General features: G+C 38.6%; 1 protein-coding gene across 7 annotated transcripts in view; it reads left to right on the forward strand.

Moving 5' to 3' along the window:
• Nucleotides 1–18,004, forward strand: part of tbc1d20 (TBC1 domain family, member 20) — a 74,389-nt gene that overhangs the window by 8,982 nt on the left and 47,403 nt on the right. For all 7 annotated transcript variants that reach the window (XR_011339964.1, XR_011339965.1, XR_011339966.1 and 4 more), the window contains exons 2-7: nucleotides 2,778–2,963; nucleotides 5,102–5,182; nucleotides 12,060–12,246; nucleotides 12,726–12,827; nucleotides 13,770–13,911; nucleotides 14,275–14,453. Coding sequence is in view for 4 of the 7 variants with exons in the window: in XM_069884348.1 (XP_069740449.1) it covers nucleotides 2,778–2,963; nucleotides 5,102–5,182; nucleotides 12,060–12,246; nucleotides 12,726–12,827; nucleotides 13,770–13,911; nucleotides 14,275–14,453 (877 nt within the window). In the remaining 3 variants the exon portion in view is untranslated. The remainder of the gene's footprint in view (nucleotides 1–2,777; nucleotides 2,964–5,101; nucleotides 5,183–12,059; nucleotides 12,247–12,725; nucleotides 12,828–13,769; nucleotides 13,912–14,274; nucleotides 14,454–18,004) is intronic.

Below are 18,004 nucleotides of genomic sequence, written 5' to 3' on the forward strand. Positions count from 1 at the left end.
TAGTAAGGGATTACTTAAAGTGGTATGTGAGTGGAAAGAAAAAGGTTGAAAACCACTGTTTTAATCGTACCTAATTGATTTGTTATGTGCATGGTTTCATAACTCCAAAGTAAATGGGCCAATGACAATTTTTCTCAAGCAAAATACATCAGTAACAATTGGGTCTAGAGCAGTGATTCTCAACCTTTCCTTCCCACTCACATATCACCTTAAGCAATCCCTTACTAATCACAGAGCACCTATGGCGTATGGATTACTTAAAGTGGAATGTGAGTGGAAAGAAAAAGGTTGAGAACCACTGCATTAACTGATAACAATGCATTGATTTTATTTTCATTTATTTAACCACTAAACTACAAATTTCTGAGTTCATTGTGGAGTGGTGACTGCCTGTTATGTTGCTTTGTCATAGAGTCTTAAAGCAGAACCCTCCTGCTTTAGTCCCACTTGCTGGCATTAGGCCCATACACCTCCAATTTGCCTCCCATCCATGTAGTTATCCAAATGTTTTTTAAAGGAAGCTAATATATCTGTCTCTACTGCATTGTCTGGGAGCTCATTCCATATGTCCACACATTCTTAAGTGAAGATCTGGCCCCTCGTGTCCCTTCTAAATCCCTCCCCCCTCACCTTAATAGTCATGCCCTCTCATTTTAGATTCACCTGTTCTAGTAAACAAACTTTCACCTTATCTATGTCCATTATGATTTTATAAATCTCAATAAGAATCCCTCTCAGCCTCCTATGCTCTAGGGAAAACAGGCCTAGTTTTTCCAGTCTCACAGAATTCCTTTCCTAATCCTTCCTTCAACTTCTTAAACCTCTTTCTGTACCCTCTTCGCCTTTAAAATATCCTTCCTATAGCTAGGCAACTAGAAAACTGCACCCAGTATTCCAAGTGTGGCCTAACCAACATCAGCACGACATTACAACACTTGTTCAAACTGATGAAGGCAAGTGTCCCAACACTCTTCACTACTCTGTCTACCTGTACTGCTCTTTAAAAAGCAATGAACCTGCATCTCTCTGCTCTATTACCCTCTTAAGGACCCTGCTGTTAACAGAGAAAGTCCTGCCCTGGTTTGATTTACCCAAATGCTGCACCTTTCACTTCTCTGAATTGAGCTCCTTCTGCCATTCCTTAGCCCTTTTCCCCATATGATCAAGATGCCATTGGAATTAATAAATACAATTTAAAAAAAAAAATGGCATTGGAATCCAAGGAAACCTTATGCAGTGTGCACCATCGCTCATATTTTTGTGTTATCAGCAAATTTGCTCACCTTGCTATAAACCTCCTTGTCCAAATAATTTGTGTGACAAAATGCAAGGGTCCTAAAGGCACTCCACTGGTTACAATCCTCCAGTTCAAAAAAAAAACTGACCTGTGCCACCCCTGTCTGACACTATTGTGAAGCCAAATTTTTATCTAGGTGGGCTCCTAGGCCTTGTGCACTAATCTTCTTTACCAACCTACTCTATGGGACCTTATCAAACGCTTTACTAAAATGCTTATAAATAACATCAACTTGTATTTGTCTCCCCTTTTTGTACCTCTTCAAATAATTCTGTCTAGTTTACGAGATACTTTTTTGCACCCACAAATCCGTGCCGGCTTAACTATCCATCCAACTAGCTGTCTATCAAAATCCTCTCTAGTAGTTTCCCTACCCATGATGTCAGAAAGTTTTTCATCTATTTAGATGTTGGTTCTGTGTCTTAGCCATTAGGTTGTGTCTTTTGAGAATGAAATTGCAGCCTTCCTACTTATTTTCTGCTTTCCACTGTTTCCTTTCTCAAGTGAAATATAGTTTATGGAGTTACAATGCTGTACCTCACCCTAGACTGGTATTTCTCAAACTGTAGTCTGTGGATTTATAATTGGTGGTCTGCAGTGAAAACAAATATTACTTGTATAATTAATAATATATTAAATCTTGTAAATTGGAAGGAAAGAAAAACACAAATTCTCAAGAAAATTTCCCGTCAAAGCAAAACAAAGATCCTGCTGGTATTATGGAAGGTTCTCGAGCTTGCCAGCCACTGGTGCCCCACTTCGCTCCCTTCACTGGTGGTTCATGGATTTGTTGTAGGTGGTCTGTGGTAGGTAAAAACACACAAGATGATCTGTGATTGGAGAATCACTGAGAGAAAGAATGAATGCTGCTGGCTTTAGACTACTAGGAACAGCATTTGCAATTGACTTCCCAAGGAAGGTATTTACCTTCAGTACTGTATCTAGGATTGGAAACGCAGTATGGTGAGCTGCTCAAGTGAGCAATATTTTAGACCATAATTTGGAATGTAAAGATTGTGGTAATTAAAAATATTTTTGGATTAATTTGAGATTGATTAAACCAGTTTCATTAATATAGCAGAAAATAGATCTCAACCATTTTGACTTATCTGAAAATTAATGGAACTATTTATTATTTACATACATATGCTGCAGTCTATTTCTAATTAAAATCAAACATATATAAAAGCTTTTGCTTGAGCCTAGTATTTATGTTGTTCCAAAATATAGGATTTTAGACATCAAAATAATGCTTAATATTTGTACTTTTGTAGATTCAAAACAATTGTTCTATGGTCATTTATAACCAATTAACAATTTTTCATTTTGTACACTGGTGAAATTGTGAAATAAATTACTGGGAAGCTTCAGTTTATTTCTTTGCAAGGGAAATTGGTGAAAACTGCATTTTGAAAATGATTCACAAAAGAGGAAAAGAAATTGATTTTAATATTGTTTTTTAATTTGTATTTTCCAATAGACAATGAATCAAAGAGAAAGAAAAAGGCAGCAGAAATTTTCCAAGCTTTAAGCAGCTCTCCAGTGGATGTGGCTGCATTGAGGAGGATGGCAATCAGTGAAGGTGGTCTTTTGACAGATGAAATCCGCTGCAAAGTATGGCCAAAGCTCCTTAATGTAAATGCATGTGATCTATGGCCTAAACCAGGTAATTTAGACAAAGTATTTGTTACTCTATTAAAATATACCCCAAGGACACCAATGTCAGACTACTGGTTATTGACTACTGATCTGCTTTCAATACCTTGGGCTCAGAAACCCCTCCCCTGCAATTGGATCATAGAACGTAGAAATCTACGTTCTAGGTTTACAAAGTACAGGAAGGAGATTGAAAGTCTAATGGCATGGTGCCAAGGTAACAATCTCACAATGTCAATAAGACAAGGCAGTTGATCATAGACTTCAGCTTCCTGTCTACATCAATGATGCAGAAGTAGAGAGAGTAGATAGCCAAGTTCTTGGGAGTAACCATCTCTGGTGACCTGACCTGGACAAACCACATTGACACAATGAATGAGAAGAAGCATCACCCCTTCTGATTCCATAGAAGCTTGAGGAAGTTCAGCATATCATCTGTCCTTTACAACTTCTACAAGTCCACCATCAAAAGCATCTTAGCTGGATATATCATGATTCTGCTCTTCCCAAGATCAGAAAAACTTGCAGAAACTCGAGAATGCAGCTTAGAACATCACACAAACCTCCCTCCCCCTCTGTCATCTCCTTCTATGTATCCTCTTGGCATGGAAAAGCAGCTAACATACTGAGGGACCTATCCCACCCCAGCCAAATTCTCCTCTTCCGTCAAAGAGAAAGTTGAAGAGTGTGAAATCACATATCAGCATGTTCAAAGACAGTTTCTTCTTTGTAGCCATCGGCTCCAGAATGAACCCAAAATAGTGATCTTGTGCTGCCTATTATGTACCAATTGAACTTTCACTGTAACACTACACACTTTAATGTGCTCTTGCCCTTCTTTGTACTGCTGCATGCACTTCAGAGTTGACTATTTGTGAAAATGAACTCTTTCACTGTTCTAGGCATAATGTGACAGCATGAAATGTGCAGTTAAACTATTACTGTAACATCAAAGGTCAGAAGGACTTTTGTTGATATGAGTTTAAAGTTGAAACACTCCATAAAAATAGTCCTTAACAAAGTCGCTATTCATATCCTCTTTGGAAGCTTCAGAAAAGGAGCAGGAGTGACCATGTGGCCTCTTGAACCTATTCCGACATTTAATAAAATCATGAGTGATCCAAGATCTCAACAGACATAAAAAGAAAGTGAGGAATTCTAATATACCAGAGATAAGTTATAAATAGATTTTTTAAAATGCTATTTAATGCAATCACAAATAAAGCTGTACCTTGTGAGGCAGTTGAGAAAGTTTGGTATGTCACTAAAAGACTCCTGAAAATTTCTACAGATGTACTATGGAGAGCATTCTGACTGGTTTCAACACTCTCTGGTATTGAGGTGCCAATGCACAGGATGGGTAAATACTCTAGAGAGTGTTAAAGGCCAGTGACCTCGCAGGCATCAGTCTTCCCTCCATTGAGGACATCTATAAGAGGCTGTGTCTTCAGAAAGCAGCATCTATCCTCAAGGACCCCTGCCACCCAGGCCATGCCCTTTTCTCACTGCTACTATCAGGAAGGAGGTACAGCAGCCTGAAGGTGAACACCCAGCTCAAAAAGGGAGCTTTTTCAACTCTGCTGTCAGATTTCTGAAACCACAGACACTACTTCACTTTCTCCGATTTTCCTGCACTACTTTTTTTAAAATGTAATTTATAGCAATATTTGCACTGTAATGCTACCATAAAACAACAGATTTTGTGACATGTTCATGACAAGACAATTCTGATCCTGGTGATTTGAGGATGTGTAACAAAGCCGCTATTTAAACGATGGACATTTCTTATCCACCTGAGAGGGTAATGGAGTCTTGGATTTGCATCTTATTTAAAGGGCAGGCTCTTCAACAATGTTGCACTAGTATCAGGCAGGTCATTATCTTTGAGCCTATGATCTTCCCTCATGAAAATTCTGAACCATGTTTTGCATATCACTGGATAGTAATTTCTTACCTGATTAAATCAAGTTACTTGGTTCAATAATAAAAAAGGACAAATGAAAAATGCAATGTGACTGTTTTGAGTTCAAAATATTGTAAAGCATGTAATGATTTGCATTATGTAGATTGCAACTGTAGTGCAGAACATTTGCATGGCTCCTGATTCTCATACAGCCTTTAATAATAAATACTTGGTTTTTGCAACAGGACCAGAACTCCGAGAGAATAACAAAGACTATCAACAGGTGCGACTAGATGTTCAACGTTCATTACGGCGCTTTCCACCTGGTAAGCCACCTTGATGGAGGAGACTGCTGATAGAGTACATCGTGTATTTGGGTTGATGCAATGATCTTTAGTTCCAACATTAAGATTTCTTTTAATCTGCAGGGATTGTACATAAGGATTGGTCGAACATTATAAAAACTCTCCACATCTCTGAAGTGGGCTTTTGTTCTGATTAGCTTTACAGGAAGTCATAATTGAACATAAGACACTGCCCTTTGGCCCTCGATGGTGTGTTGACCCATATATTCCTTAAAAAAAAAAAGTACTCAACCCTCCCTACCCCATAAGCCTCTATTTTTCTTCCATCCGTGTCCCTGTCTAGTAGTCTCTTAAATGCCCCTAATGTTTCAGCCTCCTCCACCATCCTTGGCAAGGCATTCCAGGCACCCACAACTCTCTGCATAATTTAAAAAAAAAATTACCCCTAATATCTCCCCTAAACTTCGCTCCCTTCACTTGGTACTAATGTCCTCTGGAGTTTGCTCTTCCTGCCCTGGGAAACAGGTGCTGTCCACTCTATCTATGCCTCTCATAATCTTGTAGACCTCTATTACTTGTAAGTCTTCTCTCACCCTTCTAGGCGCCAAAGAAAAAAGCCCCAGCTCTGCTAAGCTTGCCTCATAAGACTTGTTTTCTAATCCAGGTAACATTCTGGTAAATCTCCTCTGCACCCTCTCCATAGCTTCCATATTCTTCGTGTAATGAGGTGACCACCAGAACTGAACACAATACTCTAAGTGTAGTCTCACCAGAGATTTGTTGAGTTGCAACATGACCTTTCTACTCTTGAATGCAATCCCCTTATTAATGAAGCCAAGCATCCCACAGGCCTTCTTAATTATCCTATTGGCCTGTGTGGCGACTTTGAAGGATGTATGGATTTGGACCTCAAGAGCTCTCTGTTCATCCACACTCTTCAGTAACCGACCATTAACCTTCCGCTTTGTCCTTCCAAAATGCAACACCTCACACTTATCCGGATTGAACTTCAACTGCCACTTTTCCACCCAACTCTGCATCCTGTCTATATCTTTTTATAACCTTTGTGCTGCCCAATTAACCTACAACCCTGGCATGTACTTGTGTGCTCTATGTCTAAATTAAAAATTAAAAGATTGCCCATCCCTGCTTGTCCAGGTTATTTGTAAAATTCACAGAGAGCAGGGATCCCAGAACAGATCCTTGCGGAACTCCCATCATCGCTGACCTCCAGGCAAAGTACTTTCCTTCCACTACTATACTCTACTTTCTACCTGCAAGCCAATTTTTTATCCATATAGTCAAGGTTCCATGGATCCCATGCCTCAAGACTTTCTGTACGAGACTCTCATGGGGGACATTGTTACATGCCTTATTAAAGTCCATGTAGACCACATTTACCACCTTTGTAACCTTCTCAAAAATCTCAATTATGCTTATGGAGCATGACCTTCCCTTCACAAAGGCATGCAGTCTATCCTTGAGTAAACTGTACTTCTCCAAATGCTCATTGATCCAATCCTTAAGAATCCTCTCCAATAGTTTGCACATCACTGACTTAAGACTCACTGGTCTATAATTCACAGGATTCTCCCTATTACCTTTTTTAAACAAGGGGACTACATTTGCCATTCTCCAATCCTCCAGCACCTCCCCTGTGGCCAAGGAGGACTCAAAGATCATAGCTACTGCCCCAGTTATCTCTTCCCTCACTTCCCACAGCATCCTGGGCTATATTGCGTCCGGCCCCAGGGACTTAATGTTTTTAAGAAGATCCAACACTTCCTCTTTCTTAATCTCATCATACAAGCCTGTTCTATTCTGACCTCACCTTGATCAACACCCTTTTCTTTTGTAAATACTGAAGCAAAGTATTCATTTAGGACCTCCTCAACCTCCAGCCACGTTGCCTCCTTTATCTTTTACCAGCCCCACTTTCATTCTCATCATCTTTCTGTTCTTCACATAAGCATAGAACCCCTTGGGTTTCTCCTTAATCCTATATGTCAAGGCCTTTTCAAGCCCCTTTCGAGCTCTCCTCAGTCCTTTTTTAAACTCCTTTCTGGCTACCATATTTTGCATTTAGTGCACTTATTTTTGATGTTATAAAACTTCCTGAACCACTTCATTGGCTGTAAATTGCTTCAGCATATCCTAACTGTGAAACTTGCTATATAATTGTAAAACTATTTCTTCTAATTGTGGTAAGGTGCTAAGTACTGAAGGTCATCTTTGGAATCAAGGGAAATAGCCCATTTTAAGTCCTTCACTGCCCTACTTGATTTACTTGTTTCCTTCTGGATCTTTTGAAGAAATATTGCATATTAAGCAAGTATACTGCAGCATGTCTGTGCCTGTCAATTCTTTATATTAAATCTGAGTTATAATTAGAACCATAGAACCAGGCCCCTTCAGCCATTCTAATCTGTTCTGAACCTTTTTTTGCCTAGTGCCACTGTTCTGTACCATCTATAACCCTCCATCCCTCTCCCATCCATGTACCTGACAAAATTCTTCTTAAATGTTGATATTGAACCCATATTCACAACTTAAATTGGCAGCTCGATCCACACTCCCACCACTCTGTGTGAAGATGTTCCCCCTAAACCTTTCCCCTTTGACCCTTAATCCTTGTCCTCTAGTTTGTATCTCACCTACCCTCAGGGGAAAAAGCCTATCTACATTTACTCCGTCTATCCCCCTCAATTTTGTAAACCTCTCTCAAATCTCCCTCATTCTTCTATGCTCCAGGGAATAAAATCCTAACCTGTTTAATCTTTCCCTGTAACTCAGTTCCTGAAGTCCGAGCAACATCCTTCTAACTTATCTTTCCTGAAGTTAGGTGACCAAAACTGCACACAATACTCTAAATCTAGCCTCACCAATGTCTTATACCACTTTACCATACATCCTATTTCCTACACTCAATACTTTGATTTATGAAAGTCAGTATGCCAAAAGCTTTCTTTACAAAACCTGTGATGCCTCTTTCAGGTAAGTATGTATCTGATTTAGAGATCGCTCTGTTCTACCACACTCCTCATTGCCCTACCATTTACCGTGTATGTCCTTTTTTGGTGTATCCTTCCAAAATGCAACACCTCACATATGTCTGCATTAAATTCCATCTGCCATTTTTCAACCCATTTTTCCAGATAGTCTAGATCCCTCTAAGCTTTGAAAACCTTTCTCGCTGACACAACGCCTCCAATCTTAGTATCATCTAGAAACTTGCTGATCCAATTTCCCACATTATCATCCAGATCATAGATGACAAACAACAATGGTACCAGCACTGATCCCTGAGGCACACCATTAATCACAGGCCTCCAGTCTGAGAAGCAATCATCCACCACTACTCTCTGGCTCCTCCTGTCCAGCCATTGTTGAATCCAGTTCACTACTTCACCATGAATACCTGTTGCTCTACAATGTGCTGAGGTTCAGAAGCCTATATTTATTTAACCAATAGGAAATGGAAAGAAGAATAGGTAAACACCAGGTTTCTCTGAAAGTAACATTGATGTTCGCACAATGTTCATGATGCACAGCACATACCAAGAAATTTTGCAAACTAAAATTTTATTTTTTTAAATATTTTATTTTTAAGCAATGTGGAATTGAGATACCATCTGTATTCATTCTCTTGCTTTTCCTTTGTTGCTATAGTTAATAATAATGGAGAATGGTCTGATAGAAGCCTCGCTAGATATTCTGTTTTTATCATTCTACTTTTTAACTGAGCAGACATTAAAAATAAGTCAATCCTTGTATGTGAGTCATGCATCCTTGAGTAAAAAGAACAGTCTCTCTGTGGGATTTAATTGCCTCCGTACATCAATAAGATTTAGATCTTTCATATATGAAATTGTGTTTTTTGCTGATTTTGCTCATTATTGTTCTTGCCAATTTATCTAGTATTGGGTCCAAACAGAAATTAAAGTCTCTTCCAACTAATAGATTTTGTCTTCCTTCTTGTTTTTAAGAAGATGACCTTAATAAAGGCTTGTTTATCATAATTTGGGGCATAAATATTCATAAATGTCCATGCTTCTCTATAAATTTTACAGTGTGCCATTACATACCTTCCAGCTTGATCAATCGAGGTATCTTCTATTAACACTGGTGTATTTTTATTAATTAGAATAGCCACCCCTCTTGCCTTTGAACTGAAGAAAGACGATATTATTTGTCCCACCCATCCTCTTTTTAATTTATCATGTTCCAATTTGGTAAGAAGTGTTTCCTGCAAAAAGATTATATCCACTTTTAATTTCTTTAAGTATGCCAAGACCCTTTTCCTCTTCACCATCCCATTAATATTAAGGCTAATAAATTTTAGTGTTTTATTTATACAATTTTTCACACAAATATTGTATAACAATATCTTCCAAATTTTCTAAATACTGTCATAATATTTCCCTGTTAAAAGACATTTCCAACACATACCTTTCCTCTTTAAGAAACATACACACACATCCCTAGCTCTGACAGTGACATTGACAATATTGCCACGAAAAAAGCCCACGGGTTTTTCTTCTGAAGAAAAAGAAACCCTCCCTTTGGCACCACTTTTAAAATCACTCCTCTCCCAGCGCCATCTTCCACCCCCAAGTTGGAGCTCCCAGCTTGCTGCTTTCTTTACAACCTTTCTGTCTTTTCAGAGCTCTCCCTATACACCACTTTTTTTTCTTTTAACAGTGAAAACAAGATGGCTCAGTGTTATTACTATTAATAAAAAGATGCATCTTTCAATTCGTCCCGTTTTGAAATAGTCTTTTCAGCCCTTTCAGCTGGGGACTGTAACCTTTTCATAATTTTCTTAAAAATTCTTCCATTTCTTCTTTATTCTTGAAAATTCATTGATTACCTTCTGCGACATCCACCCTCAACGTTGCTGGATAAATCATTGAATATTTAAAGTTTTTAGATTGCAGTTGTCTCTTTACCTTGTTAAACTCCCTTCTTTGTTTAATCAAGGCAGGGTTGAAGTCCTGGAAAAACATTTGCATTGTCCACTACTAATGAGCCATTATTTTTTTTTAATATGCTGCATCTCTCTCCCGATAACTTAAAAGTCTTAACAGGACTGGTTGTGGTCTCTGTTCGGCAGTTCTTCTGGGTCCGAAGGTCCGGTAATCTCTTTCAATTTACAGCTTTGCATTTAACTTATTATGTCCCAACATTTGTGAGATCAATGTTTCAAAGAAACTCACCGTGTCTTTTCTCTGTATTCCTTCTCTCAGTCCAATAATTCTTACATTGTCTGCTAAAATTTTCCATATAGTTGATCTTGTCCGTTAGTCCTTTTTTTGCTTTTTCTTCCAGTGCCTTCAGCCCGTCTTTTGTTTTGTCCAGCTCAGCCTCTGAATGAATCATTTGTTCATTTAAGTCTTCCATAACTTCTTTAATTTCCATTACCTTCTCTGATATCTCTCTCATCGCTGATTCCACACTTGTAAAACAACTGCAAAAAGTTTCCAACGTATTTAGGAATGGTGGCTATATCTTGGGCCGACACCCCAGTTCTGCTGGCTTTAGCCAGTCCTAAGACCCCTGCTAAGTCACTCCTCATCAGGCTTCCACTCTGTTCTTGGCTGAGCTGTTCTTCAGATTTTGATTTTTGGTTACCTCAGTTGTTTAGTACTTGTTTTATCCATTTTTGACGATAAAATTCTGGTTTTTGAGCTTTTAAACCGTCAAAATTTTTTTAAATTATATTTTGTGAGGGTTTGGCCATGATAATGAGCTTAGCAGAAGTGTTTTGAAAGAGCTCTCCACAAAATGTATATAAAAATTTAAGAGAATGTTGTCTTCCAGAAAGGAATTATGTAACAATTTTCTCCCTCCCACTTTACCAGAAATCCTACTGTTTCCTAGATATGGCTCACTAAGTGTTAGCAAGCAAAGGATGTTGCATACTTCAGGGCTTTCTGACCATGAGTATGTATATCGGTGGTCACATGAAAAATCAGGTGCCCAACAATCTATGCTTTGCTTGAATGTTGCTCACGCCTTGATGTGCTGTAGGAATCGTGCTCTTGCGATTATGAACAAAGTGAACTGGAAAACTTGCATTGTGTTACTTGTTTTTGGTATACTAAAGTTCCTGTCAAACATTTGCATTTAATGCTACTTTAGCTTCATGGTTGCATTTTTCCACTTTTGAGTTGGATGGCTCTGGGTTCAAGAGTCACTTCTGAGACTTGAGTTCAGCCATCTGATTCTTCAGTGGAGTTTTGCCTTTTGGAGATGAGGCTGAAGTGAGGGCTGGCCTGGTGTCAAGAAGATGTGTAAGATCCAGTTTGAAAAGAGCATGGCAGTTTTTCTTTCCAGGTTTCCTGAATGATACATACTCTGCAATTAAAATCGCAAGAACATATTATTTGGTCTTTATCACTGTAGTTGGGAGAGTTTGCTACATTTCTGCTTCCAGCAATAAACACACTTTAAGTTCATAATTGGTTTTTAGTGTGTTCTGAAAAGGTTATGAAAATGGGAAAGCCTTACAAATTTAATTTTGTGATTTGCTAATGGACAGTCTGATTCAGCAAAACTAAATGTTCCTATTATTTTAAAACTGTATTTTAAAATCAAAACAAATTGGGTGGTTTACCACTTGTTTGCATTCCTGAATGGTTTACTTCTGCGAGTTTTTAACTGCCAGACATGAAAAAAAAAGCACTTATTTAAAATGTGAGGATTAACAACATTAAGGTGATCGGACATTTTTTTGGTATACTAAACTAGGAAACAATCTTTGATCATTGCAGGATCTGTTGAAGTCAGTCTATTCATACAAAAGCTTGCTGTTAGCAACCATTATTTATTGAGAGCTGTTTGAAAAATGGTGAGATTTTGTATTACTTTGGCAAATATTTATTTGTTGTTGTTGTAGGAATGCCAGATGCTGAGCGAGAGGCACTGCAAGAAGAGTTGATTGACAGTATCTTGGAAGTACTGAAGAAAAATTCTCAGCTTCATTATTACCAAGGTTATCATGACATAGTGGTCACCTTCCTACTGGTTGTCGGTGAGAGAATGGCAACAGCTCTGGTGGAAAAACTTTCCACACATCATCTCAGGTATATGGTACATATCTGTTTTAATAGTTGTGTTAACTTTTCTGCATATTGCCCGCTCACTTTAAAAGACAGTGTTCATCTGCCGGGAAACATCTTCTCGTAGCCTCAGTCCTTGTTCCCTTCAGTTTTCCTTTCTTTGTTTTTTTTCACCCTTAACTATATCTTCTGGTTTGTAACTCACCTACCTTCCATTGAAAAACCCTAACATACATTGTCTATACCCTCATAATTTTAAATACCTGTATCAAATCTCCCCTCGTTTTTATTGACTCCAGGTTATAAAATCCTGATCTGTTTTTTATTTTCTCACTAATCCAACCAAGACATCTAGTGTAGTAATTTTATTTTCAAATATATGAAGAGTGTACATTTTTAAACAAACTCATTTTAACTAATGAAACATGTTTGTTAATAGTTTAATGTCCTTGTCATTTCATTGGTTAGTGATGTTAAAAGTTAAACATTACATTTGTTTATAGGGATTTTATGGACCCAACCATGGATAACACAAAACACATTTTAAATTACCTTATGCCAATAATAGAGAAGGTTAATCCAGAAGTTCATGATTTCATGCAAAGGTGAGTGTCTAGGTTTCATTTGGTTCTTTATATCAAGTAGTTTACAAACTTGTGGTCACTCTTGTAAATGTTACCTGATTCATAGGCTCCCCAAGCTTTATTTCCCACTCATTCCAGACAAGAGATGCAAAAGTCTGAAATATAATTTGCCAACATGCTTGGGTTATGTCAGTCTCTTTATAAAGGCATTTTTCCTTTGTTCTTTGAATAATTTGTTGAGAAGAGATGTATATCTTTTTGGAAACAACTAAACCAACACATAACAAGAGAGTTAACCAAAGTTAACCAAATCAGTAGTTTAACACTCATTTAGATTAGGAATGTCATGACAAGCTTAATATATTTTTTTAAATCTTTAAAGCTTTTGGCAGGACGATTTGAATTGTGAGCTCTCAGATTATAAAACTTGCATTTCAACCAAAACTTGGTATCTAGACATTGGCCCTTCTAATTTTAATTTAATGAAAAATTGTTACAGAAATTTGACTCATGAATTTAGTTTTATAATTGATAGAGAACCATTTAATAAAGTAACAGACACTTCCCACAGTTATCTTAAGGATTAGAAAATTTTCAATTCTTAATAATGGATTAAAAGAAACTTATTAACAATTACCAAATCATCTAACGAAAGCCTGTAAGGCTTACAATAACATATCCTGCAACTTTTAAATCTGTTTTCCACTTTTAAGAAAGATCATGTGAGAATTGTTTTCTTGTAATTTTGTGTTTCCAAATGTTTTTCTTTTGTGTGCGGTAAAATGGTTTGTGTAGGGAACATCAATGTCCCCTTCTGCCTATTGCTGGATCATGTAAGCCTCTGCAAAATGAACTAAGTTTGACATTCTCACAAAGACATGGTCCTAAATTGGTGATAAGCTTCTCTAAATAATGCTTACTTGCATTAAAACTTCTTTATGTTTCCTATTCTTTTTTTTGTAGAGCTGAAGTTGGCACTATTTTCGCCTTGAGCTGGCTAATAACCTGGTTTGGTCACGTGCTTTCAGATTTCCGGCACGTGGTTCGGTTGTATGACTTCTTCCTAGCATGTCATCCACTAATGCCAATCTATTTTGCTGCAGTGGTAGGTGCATTTTTCTCCCTCTTGTTTCTGTTTTATTCCCACTCACAATCTACCTTAAATAATCCCTTACTAACCACAGATCACTATGGCATCATCCTTTCCTGGAAGTGCTTTGTGGTTAGTAAGGGATTGCTTAAGGTGGTATGTGAGTGAGGAAAAAAGGTTGAGAACCATTGTTTTAGGGAGCAAGACTGAAATAGTTCACTCACTATCTGAAAAAGGATCAGATTTTTCAACACTAAATTGATCAACTGGATGTAATGGAAAAACTGTTGGCATTACTTTTTACTATTAATTTGCCATATTAAGGGTCAGCTGCATGTAAAATGCATGTGATGGATTGGTTCCTTTTTTTTCCTCTAGATTGTCTTGTACCGAGGACATGAGGTCCTTGAGAGTGAATGTGACATGGCTGCTGTTCACCATCTGCTGTCCCAGATCCCACAAGACCTGCCATACGAGACTCTAATCAGTCGTGCTGGTGATCTCTTTGTCCAATTTCCTCCATCTGAACTTTCTCGGGAAGTTGCCCAGAAGGAAAGGTAAGAACCAACCAGACTTGGGGGCAAATTAAAGCAAGAACTTCAAAGAGAAACTAAATCCTATGATTTGCTGTGGGAGTAAGGTTCGTTGTGTTAATATTTAGTATTTTTGGCCATTCACTTCTCTGGCAAGGCAAAGGGCTCAAATGTCACCCCTTCTCTCAAAATGTTCCCTTTCCAAAGTCATCAGTGATCATTTACGTCTTTTAACAATTCCCTCCATGAATCAGAATTTCTTGTCATGAACATGTTATGAAATTTGGTGTTTTGTGGCAGCGTCATAGTGGAAACATTCATATTATGACCATCTTACAACATTACTATAAAAAAAAGTACCCTGGTAAAAATAAATAGGGCAGTGTCTATGGTTCATTGATTATTCAGGAATCAATTATTCAGTGGGGAAGAAGCTGTTCTTGTGTTGTTAAGTGCTCGACTTTAGGCTCCTGTACCTTTTTCCTGATGGTAGCAGAGGGAAGAGCATATGGCCTGGGGTCTTTGAGGATAGAAGCTGCTTTTTTAAGGCACTGCATCATGTAGATGTCTTTGATGGAGTGAAGTTTGGTGCCTATAACGTTGCAGGCCGAGTTAACAACCCTCTGGAGTTTATTCTTGACCTGAGAGTTGGCGCCTCCATACCAGGCAGTGATGCACCCAGCCAGAATACTCTCCACTGTGCACCTGAGGAAGTTTATGATAGACTTTGGTGACATACCAAATCTCTTCAAATACCTCACAAAGTATAACCACTGTCAGGCCTTCTTTGTGATTGCATCAACGTGGAGGCTCCACTACATCGGAGATGTTGACACCCAAGAATTTGAAGTTCTTGACCCTCTCCACTACTGAGCTCTCAATGAGGACTGGGCCGTGTTCTGCTAACTTCCTTCTGAAGTCCACAATCATCTCCTTGATTTTGCTGACATTGAGCACAAGGTTGTTGTCCTTGCACTATTCAACCAGCTGATTTATCTCCTTCCTATACACTTCCTTATTGCCATTTGTGATTCTGTCGACAACTGGTGTCATCGGTAAATTTGTAGATGGCATTGGAATTGTGTCTAGCCACACAGTTCTGGTGTATAATGAGTAGAGCAGTGGGCTAAGCACACATCCTTGGGGTCCTCCACTGTTGATAATCAGTGAGGAGGGTACATTTCCAATTCATACTGACTGTGGTCTTCCAATGAGAAAGCCAAGGATCCAGTTGCAGGGTGGGGGAGGGGTACAGAGGCCTAGAGATTGTAGCCTCTTGACCAGCAGTATAATGGTATTGAAGGCTGAGCTATAATCAATGAAGAGCAGTCATATGTATAAATTGCTGTTTTTGAGGTGGTCCAGAGCTGAGTGGAGAGCCAGTGATTGTGATTGTAGGTGAATTGCAGTGGTTCCAGATCTTTGTTTAGGTACGTGTTGATTCTGGCCATGACCAGCTTCTTAAAGCATTTCACCACAGTAGAAGTTAGTGCTACTGGGCTGTAGTCATTGTGAGTGTGATATCTTACTGTAAGAAATGAATCACTACATTGGAAAGTTATAGGAAAGATATCTTTAAGCCTGAAGGGATGCAGAAAAGATTCACAAGACTAGTAGGCTTGGATAGGCTGGAGCTTTTCTCCCTAGAGCATAGGAGACTGAGGGGGGAGACTTTATAGAAGATTTTGAAATTATGAGGAGCATAGATGAGATGAATAGTCAAGCTTCTTGGAGTGTAGGGAAGTCTTAAATTGAAGGGCATAGGTTTAATGTGTGGGGAGGGAGAACTTAAAAGGGACCTGAAGGACACAGGGTGGTGGGTATATGGAGGAAGCTACAAAAGGAAGTGGTAAAAGCAGAGACTATTGTAATTTTAAAAAGACATTTAGACAGGGATATGGATATGAAAGGCTAAGAAGGGTAATGACCAAATGCAAGCATTGGGACTGGCTTGATCAGCATGGACAAGTTAGGCCAAAGGGCTGTTTCTGTGCTCGAGAACTTTATGAGAGTTTGAATGCTTGGGTGACTTGCTTTGTTTCTGAATGAGGAAACACCCCCACCTCTTTCTCATTCCTCTTACCATCTCTTTACCTACTCCTTGCTTTTCTCTCCTCCACCCCAGTAGTGGTCTCTCCCTCAATCTGTCTCCACCTCTCCTGTCCAATACCCTATTTCCTCTTAGACACTTCCCCAATTCTTCCTCCCCCCCCCCCCCCACCCCGCCCCATCTTTTTCTTTCCCCCTTTTATATGCTTGATGACACTTCTTTCCACTTTTTTTTTCGGTAAAAGTTCCCATCCCAAAACGTTGCCTGACCATTTCTACCCATGCATGCTGTCAGACCCGTTGTGTTCCTCCAGCTCTGCATTCTTTGCTAAAGATCCCAGGATCTGTAGATTTTGTAATTCTCTGTTTTGTTCATTCTGCTTATTATCTAAGGTGGTAATCCTGCAAACCATATGACTCAATGGTTCAATGCCTGTACCAGAAGAGACATGGAGCTCAAGAAAACCCATTTATAGAAAGAAAAGTTCCTATTTAGAGCAAAGAAGGATGAGACGAGATTTAATAGAGGTCCACAAGATTCTGAGAGGCGTAGATAAGGTGGACAGCCAGCACCTTTTTCCCAGAGTGGGAGTAGCAAACACGAGGACATTTGTACAAAGTAAAGGGAGGAAAGTTTAGGGGAAAAGTCAGGGGTATGTTTTTTTACACAGAGAGTTGAGGGTGCCTGGGGTGGTGGTGGAAGCTGAAACATTAGGGGTTTTTAAGAAACTCTTGGAAAGCCAAATTAATCCAAGAAAAACATAGGGTTAGTAATATATAGGTTGGCATAACATTGAAGACTGAAGGGCCTGTACTGTGCTGTAATGCTCTGTTCTATGTTTTCCATGCAAAGGAGGGAAAGTGAGGGAAGGCATAACTAATGGGCCTTTGACTTTATTAAATCAACCTTCAATGGTGATCTCTTTAACCATAACCATATAACCATTTACGGAACGGAAACAGGCCATGTTGGCCTTTCGAGTCCGCACCGGTTCACTGATTTTGTGCGCCCTCTTCAGGCATTGGTGATTTTAAGTGTAGTGTATCTTTGAGAATTTTAACATCTATCCATAGGTACTCTGTACTTTGGATTAAGAGTGAAAAAAGTGCAAATGGTGGCTAAATACAAGAAAAAAAAATCAGGTGAGAGGTCAAACAAATGAACTCGGCAGTGGGCTATAGAATCCAACCACTTGCACTCATTGTCTTGAACCTTACAGTGAATATATTTTGAAATTTATAATGAATATATTTTATCTGCTTGCATCAAAATTGGTGCATTTAGGGTAGATTTTATTTATAAAGAGTGCATTCATTATTAGATCTTTGAGTTCATCCGACTTAAAATGTCAAATTCTATGTTCATGGTCTTGCTACATATGTTTTCCATAAGCAGAATACCATCTAATAAGAGGCTCATCTTAATTTCTTTCTTCCTTTTGTTGCCAAGAGATCAAACTAACCTTCATGATCTGTATAAACACTGTCTCCATCAAATGTAGAAATATATGAAATAATAATCAAGA

Source organism: Narcine bancroftii, chromosome 6, assembly GCF_036971445.1.
Source record: "Narcine bancroftii isolate sNarBan1 chromosome 6, sNarBan1.hap1, whole genome shotgun sequence".
Classification (NCBI taxonomy): domain Eukaryota; kingdom Metazoa; phylum Chordata; class Chondrichthyes; order Torpediniformes; family Narcinidae; genus Narcine; species Narcine bancroftii.